Here is a 7,994-nt window from a genome sequence, read left to right as displayed (position 1 = left end):
TAACTATAATTATCTCCATTTCAAACAGCTCACCAGGGCAGGTACCAGGAGACAGATTTATGGGAGTCAGACTAGGTAGAGACAAAGGTTGATTGTAATTTGTTGCACTACATTGGAGGTGGAGGGCCTATACCATGGTAAAGGTAGTTAGGATGAGTTACCTTTCTTTGGAATGGGCACAAATATGGATCTCTTCCAACCCACTGATCAAGTAGTTGTCTTCCAAATTTCTTGGTATAAACAAGTGAGTGCAACAATTTGTTAAAATATTTCCATTTGTTTTCCGTCGATTCCTGGAGTCTTGCTCTGCACCAATAACTTCAGAGCAGCCTGAACTTTTTCCTTCATTATTACGGGGTTTTTTGATCAAATGGTACCTCTTGAAATATGTGAACATCACCCTACTCTTTCTGGTACAGTGACTCTGTGCATTCCTTTCATCCTCTTTTTTTTCCTTTTTTTTATATCCCATAGTTGTCAATTTATTGTTGTTAAGTGCTACAGAATTTTTTGAAGCCCCTTTATTTACAGTCAACAAATATTTTCCAAATGACCAGTGCATGCTGTAACAAAACCGTGATACATGGATAAAAGATCTATTCCAATTGCAAGATACACCCATAGATTTTTTTTAAGTGTTTTATTGTGAATTATATTACATGGGAGAACATTAGTTTTACATTCATTCTATCGTACATTGTATCATTGCCATGGTTACAAATCCCTCCATGCATCATCAACCAACCAAAGGGTATACCCTGCAAGCCTGCCCCCTACACTATTTCCCCCACTCCCCAGTCTTTAGCACACAGTCGCTCTCCCTCTCTGGATCTAAAGCCCCCAGCTGCTCCATCGCTCCACGTCATTGTCTCTACCTCCATCTCAGGCATCACTGTTTCTCTGGGTAGGGTCCCGCTCTCGGCTCTTCTCCTAAGGACCTCTGCTCCTAGACTGAAAAGTTAATCACTTCCTTCCTTGCTATAAAATGTCTACCTTTACATTTCCAACCTTCACAATCAGCCCTGATAACAATTATTCACTATTGTATCACAAGAGACCCATCTGCATTTAATTTCATCAACTCTGCCTAGACAGATTGGATAGTATTCACTGGAGATTCTACCTTCCTCCAGGCCCCCTGTCTCTAGGTTCCCTCTTTTTTTTAATGTTTTATTGTGAATTATATGATAGTTTACATGAGAGAACCTCAGTTCCATATTCATTCCATCGTATATCATTACAATGCCATGGTTCCAATCCCCTCCATGCATCGTCTTCCGACCAAAGGGCATATCCTAGAAGCCCGTGCTCTACACTCCCCCCTCCTCCCTCAGTCTTCAGCCCACAGTTCCTCTCCCTCTCTGGATCCAAAGTCCCCAGCCGCTTCATCCCTCCATGTCATCATCTCTGTCACCATCTCAGGCATCCCCAGTTCTCTGGGTGGGGTCCCGTTCTCGGCTCTTATCCGTTGGTGGTCCCAGAAACCTCCGCTCCTAGACTGGAGAAATAATCACTCTCTTCCTTGCTACAAAACATCTCCCCTTGCATTTCCAACCCTCACAATCCGTCTTAGTAACCATTATTCACTACAGTATCGCACGTAACCCATCTGTATTTCATTTCATCAGCTCTACCTAGACAAATTGGATAGTACTCACTGGTGATTCTGCCTTCCTCCATGCCCCCTAGCTCTAGGTTCCCTCTTGAAAGCTTGTAAGCCAGTTACTTCTTGCCTTTGTAGTCCCTCCCTCCCCATTCGGGTATCCAATGTCCAAGCTGCCCCTCTCTGTCTACTCTGTGTGTGGAGGGGGTGGGAATGTTTCTTATTGTAAGGATTTGTTGCCTCTTTTGTGTCACTGCATCCGTAGGTATAGGTCAAGTTCATCAGCTTGGATCAGCTCAATCTTCTTCCCCCACCCCACCCCTTTCTTTCTTCTCCTGGTTGAGCTCTGATCATCCAGTCATCCAGTGTGCAAGTGTGGGTGTTCTTGTGCACATGCCCTCTCTTCCCATCAGCCGGCAGCTCCATTCTCCACTTTAGTCCTCCGTGGCCACATCACTGACTCTGGGCCCAGGAATCCTCGGGTCTCCTTGCACTGCTTGCCAACCAGGTTCCCAACCGGGTCCACAGAAGCCCTCTGAATATTGTGAGGCTTAGCTCACCGCTTCATTGCTGCCTTTACCCCATTTCTCCCCAAAGGTGATGCGTGTGTTTACCAATCCGAGCGTGCATTTCCACCGAGTGTCAGTTTTTTTTTTTTGGGGGGGGGCCCTACGTTGGTGGGACCCGACCGACTGCTCCAATGTCTCCTAGGGAAGTGACCCGTTTGTTCCTAGTAGCAATCCATCTGTCTCCATTGTGTCGTGTTTTTCCTGTAGGTCTTCCATTCGAGACGTATCTTTTGTTCTTCTCACCATTCCAGGCTCGTCAGCTCCTCCCTTCAAGTGGGGATTTCTCATCTCTGGAGATCTGGATGTGGTTCTGGTTTCTACCTATAGTTTTATGTATTGCCAAGTCTCCGCAGAAAGCCTCATTCACCGGGTATGCTGTAGCCCCGTTTTAGATATTCCAATCAGTTAAAGGCAGAAAACGGACGTACACTTCTAGTGTGATGTTTCTGACTATTCCTTTCTCTCCCCCTCCAGTGTCTACTCTATATTATAATGCAAGGGAAACAAAGATTCAAAAAAACAGTCAAGCATCTTAACACGATTCCCCGCCCATTCCAACCATGGGTCAATCCCTGTATCTCAGAACCCTGGCGCTCCAAGGCTATGCACACATCGTCCTTTATCTCTGTCCCAATTGATCCATCTAAACATGCTCTAGGTTACCTCTTGAAAGCTTGTAAGCCAGTCACTTCTTGCCTTTGTAGCCCTACCCCGCCCCCCCATTTTGGGTAGCCATTGTCTAAGTTGCCCATCCCTGTCTACTCTGTGTGTGGAGGGGGTGGGAATGATTCTTGCTGTAAGATTTTGTTCCCTCTTTTGACCTACTGCTTCCATAGGTATAGGTCAAGTTCATCAAATTGCATCAGATTACTCTTTTTTTCTCTTCTTTCTTCTTCTGGTTGAGCTCTGATCATCCAGTCATTTAAAACAGGTCAAGTGGGTATTATCTGCAAGTATGGGTGTTCTTGTGCATATGCCCTCTCTTTTTATCAGCTGAACGCTTCACTCTCCATATTGTAGGACTTAGCTCGCCACTTCATTGTTGTTTTTCCCTCACTTCCCCTTGTCAGTGACGAGCGTGGTCACCAATCAGAGCGTGTATTCCCACTGAGTCTTAGTCTTGGAAGGGGGTTTGCACTGAGGGGACCCGATCACTTGCCTTGTTTCCTGGGCCCTTTCATCCTCTTTTGATGCTTTCTGCTTCATTCAATATTTTGCCCATAGAATTCTTCGATACTGAAACCCGAGGCTAGAATTTTTTCTTCAGCTTAGGAAATGCTGAGCATGTTCTTCCCTTTTGAGTTTTTAATTGCAGGTTTTCACACATTTCATTATAAGACTTTACTTGGTCTTCTTAAACTGTCCTTTGAAATTTTCTGTTCAGTTTTTACTTCATTTCATCCAATCACTTTAATGATATTTTACTTTAGTCATGTGTGATGTTCTTTATGTCATTCATTCCACAACGCTTCTGATCTCTAGTCATTAGTGCATAATACAACAAACAAATTAGTTCTTGAGAATGTCCCTAAATTCAGGAGAGATATACTCAAGGTCAAGGAGCCCTAGTAGCATAGTGGACGAGCTGGGCTGCTAATCCCAAGGTCAGCAGTTTGAATCTACCAGTAGCTCTGTAGGAGAAAAATGAGGCTTTCTGCTCCCGTTAAGATTTACAGCCTCAGAAACCCTATGAGTTGGACCTGACTCGGTGGCACACAACTACCACCATACTCAAAATCGTATTTTTAGCTGTCATGGACTTGTGTGTGTTTTCTTCCACTTCAACCTGATCTTACACAGGAACAACTGATGTTATGTTCCACAGTCTGTCCCTGGTCTTGTTTTAACTGATGATATTGCACCTTCCCATTGTCTTTACCCAATGTGATTCCTGTGCTTCTCTCCTATAGCACTCTATACTTCTACGCTGGGTTCTAGAATTCGTTACAAAGGTCACACTAAACACATAGACCATACAGCTATAGCGTTTATAAAAGGTTACAATTCAGGGTCAGAAAGGACTCAGGATACAGTTCTGCCAACACAGCTTTTTCTCAACTGCGTCTGAAGGCAGGCCTCTCCCTCAACCCCCAGGTTTCCTGACCCTTGGTCTCTTGGCATTCTGCTCAGAAACAAGTTACAAAGCTCTTTAGCTCTGCTAATTAAGTGCCCAAAGGTATCCCACTATGCCAGAGTAATCTCCTGCCCAAAGCTCCCGCTTCTCAGGCTCTGTGGGTCATCTACTACAGCTGCCTGGCTCCTGTTGACCAGGAAGCCCACTGTGTCTCCTGTTGGTCTTCTGGTTCTGCAGGTGCTATTTGTCTGCCTCTGCTTCTTGACATCTTACACTATCTCTGGTGTTACAGCTGTCTCCTGGGTCTAGGAGGATCTCAGCACAGGGCTTTTGTTCCAAAAGACACTCTCATTCTTCTTAATCTTAGTGAGGATCCCAGCTCTACTTCTGAAATTGGCTACCCTTTCAGCCTAGCAGAGTGGCGAAATTGACAAATGTCCTTTTTAGAGTTTCAAACACCTTATCTCGAGTCCTGGTGTGGTGCTGTGGATTAATATGATACACTGCAAGATCGGTTTGAACTACAAGGACAGCAGTTTAAGCTGATCAGCTACTCCTAGGAAACCCTACACAGAGTCGCTATAGTAGGAACCAACTCAGCAGCACTTAACAACAACAACGCAGCTTATTCGGAGTGACACTGTAGGATAAGCACTGGACGGCTAACTGGAAGATAGGCAGTTCAAACCCACCACTCACTCCTAGAAACCCTACACAGGGTCACTATGAGCTGGAACCAACTCAACAGCACGTAACACCACCATCACCTTATTTGCTTGATCCTACTTCAGTCTGAACTGCAAGGCTGGTGGTTCAAGCTCACCAGCTGCTCCTCAGAAACCCTATACAGGGTTGCTATGGATTGGAATGGACTCAACAGCACTTAACAACTACAACTCCCAACAAGGTTTCTAAACAATTAACTTGCATTATCAGCATTTTGTTCAATCCCTTTAGTGGACTACAAACACCTTATGTGCATTATTCTACATGATCATTTTGTGGCAGTCACAAACACCATAGCTAGAAGGGTCATATTAATGCAATTCACCACACTGCAGTGTAAAAATTTAATGGTGGTGGTGGTGGTGGTGGTGGTGATGCACCATGGAGTTGATTCCAACTCACAGCAACCGTGTATAGAATTTCCAAGGCTACAAATCTTCACAGGAGCAGAAAACCTCATCTTTCTCCCACAGAGCAGCTGGCAGATAAGAACTGCTGACCTTACACGTAGCAGCTCAGTTTGTAATCCACTACGCTAAGAGAACTCTTAAAAAATTTAATAAATCAAAATTCAGCTAACTTCTATTAAGCCAGACTTTCTTGATTTGCAAATAAGTAACACAATGTCATTCCTCTCATTTTTTGTTTGGAAAATAGTTATTTTTATAGAAACATATAATATGGTAGTAATCAATGGAGCTCTGGTAGCATAGTGGTTACGAATCGGGCTGCGAACCGCAAGGTCAGCAGTTCGAAACTACCAGCTGCTCCGCAGGAAAAAGATGAGGCGTTCTGCTCCCGTAAAGATTAACAGCCTCGGAAACCCTGTGCAGGGTCGCTATGAGTCGGAACCAACTCCATGGCACATAACAACAACAACAATTGTATATTAAACTAAATATTTGAAAATATTATATCTATCAGTTTCATTCAAATAACCCACAAAACCAAAAGCTCTCTGAAAGCTTCTGTAATTTTTTGTATAGGTCTTTTGTTTCCTTGGTTAGATATACTCCTAAATATTTCATCTTCTGGGTGGCTATTATAAATGGTATTGTTTTCCTATTTCCTGTTCAGTGCTATCTTAATTAGTATAGATGAATCCAACTGATTTTTGTATGTTGATCTTGTACCCTAATACTTTGATGAATCTTCCAATAGTTTTTTTCACTGAGTCTTTGGGATTTCCTATGTATAGGATCATATCATCTGCAAAATGAGAGTTTTACTTCTTCTTTGCCAATTTGGATGTCTCTAATTTCCCTTTTTTGCCTTACAGCTCTGGCTAAGACTTGCATCACAATACTAAATAGTAGTGGTGATAAAGGGCATCCTTGTCTGGTTCCTGTTTCCAAACTGAATGCTTTCAGTTTCTCTCCATTAAGAATGATACTGGGAGGAACAAACAAGATGGCAGATCAGGTGGAAGTGCAGTGAAAAGTTCCGTCAACAACAACACAGAATACCCGACCAAGCAGGCTCAGGGGATGGTCCCAGAACTCTGAACCAGAGATAAAGGAATAGTTAGAAGGTTGGAAGGCTTACAGCTAGGGGAATTTGTAGCAGAAGCAAGAAATCCATTGCTTTCTAATTCAACACACTTGCTCAGGAGCTCCTGGAGCCGCCATCTTGGGCGAGACCACACAGGGGAAGGATCAGAGCAGCTACAGATACCTGACAGAACTGCATGCAGAGAAAAAGGTGTGGACATTTTTTTATTCTTTTTTTTTCTTTTGTATTTGTTCATTGGTCTCTCACTATCTGTGCACCTCCATTTTGGTGACTAGAGGGAGTGCCTGAGCGAGTAGACGCCCCACCCCCACCCTGGAAGGTTCTACTACGCATGCACACAGATCGCCTCAAAATTTAAAGAGACAGTTTCTACTTAAAACCAAACAGCCACAGCTGGCTCTGATCACACAAGTCCACAGAGGAGATAGTTAAAGAGCTTCTGGAAGAAAATTTGCCTTACATCCTGAAAAGCTAAAAGATAAGCATTCAAGAAGCTCAACGAACCCCAAGAAGGATAGACCCTAAAAGACAATCACCAAGACATAGAATAATCAAGCTCTCAAAAATCAAAGATAAGGACAGATTCCTGAAAGCAGCTAGGAAAAAGAGAAGTGTAACATACAAAGGCAAGCAAATCAGATTAAGCTCAATAGAAACCATGCAGCCAAGAAGGCAATGGGGAGACAGATATAAAACCCTGAAAGAAAAAAACTGCCATACAAGAATCCTCAACAATCAAATACAATGGTGTAATCAAAACATTTCAGGATAAACAAAAGCTAAGGGATTTTTACCAAAGCCAACCCTGCTATGAAAAGCATCCTCAAGGAAGTTCTGTGGGCTGAGAACCAACAAGAACAGACAACAACTACAGAATGACACACGTAGGTAGCATCATCACCCTGAACTCAACTGACAAATGGAAGAATCAAGAACAGAATAAAATTATAAAAACTGAGGATATGGGAGGTCAGTCTATGACCAAAACAATTACAATGTGAAAGAAGGTAAACACAGAGGAACAGAGATCCAGGTGGTGTAAAGGTCAGGTAGATTATAGGATAAAATAGACTGTCTTAAATGGAGGGAAGAATTAATGGAATATGAGGTAACCACAACAATGGGGTTGGGTGGGGCGTTTAGATAGGGTGTTGGGGAGGGCAATACAAGAAGGGGGAAGAGGAGAAAGAACAAGATAGATAGAGAAACACTGTGACAGGTTTGCATGTTCTAAGTAGGACAGAGGTAAATAGTGATGCATGCTCAACCTTGGAACAACAGGGCTCTGGGCTACAGGGATCTAGGTAAAGCTTGAAGAGGGGAAATAATACTAAAATTCTTGACTGTCTTATGAATAGTAGTTTCCCTTACCTTGTTGTTGTTGTTGTTGTTGTCAGGTGCCATCGAGTCGGAACTGACTCATAGCGACTCCATGCACAGCAGAACGAAACAATGTTCGATCCTGGGCCAACCTCACCACCGCTGCCACCCCCGAGTCCATCAATGATGC

The 7,994-nt window shown here is 43.4% G+C and overlaps 1 protein-coding gene across 1 annotated transcript in view; it reads right to left on the bottom strand.

The window, feature by feature from the left end:
- The window catches only part of LOC102838672 (DNA repair protein XRCC2-like), a 44,293-nt gene extending 37,693 nt beyond the window's left edge, over nt 1-6,600 (bottom strand). Inside the window, exon 1 of the mRNA XM_006873699.1 lies at nt 6,574-6,600. Coding sequence (XP_006873761.1) covers nt 6,574-6,600 — 27 coding nt within the window. The remainder of the gene's footprint in view (nt 1-6,573) is intronic.
- Nucleotides 6,601-7,994: the final 1,394 nt, after the last annotated feature.

The sequence above is a fragment of the Chrysochloris asiatica genome, unplaced genomic scaffold (assembly GCF_000296735.1).
Source record: "Chrysochloris asiatica unplaced genomic scaffold, ChrAsi1.0 scaffold00249, whole genome shotgun sequence".
NCBI classification, from domain to species: Eukaryota; Metazoa; Chordata; class Mammalia; order Afrosoricida; family Chrysochloridae; genus Chrysochloris; species Chrysochloris asiatica.
Note: the sequence above shows the minus strand (reverse complement) of the source record. Positions and strands in the feature narration are given on the sequence as shown.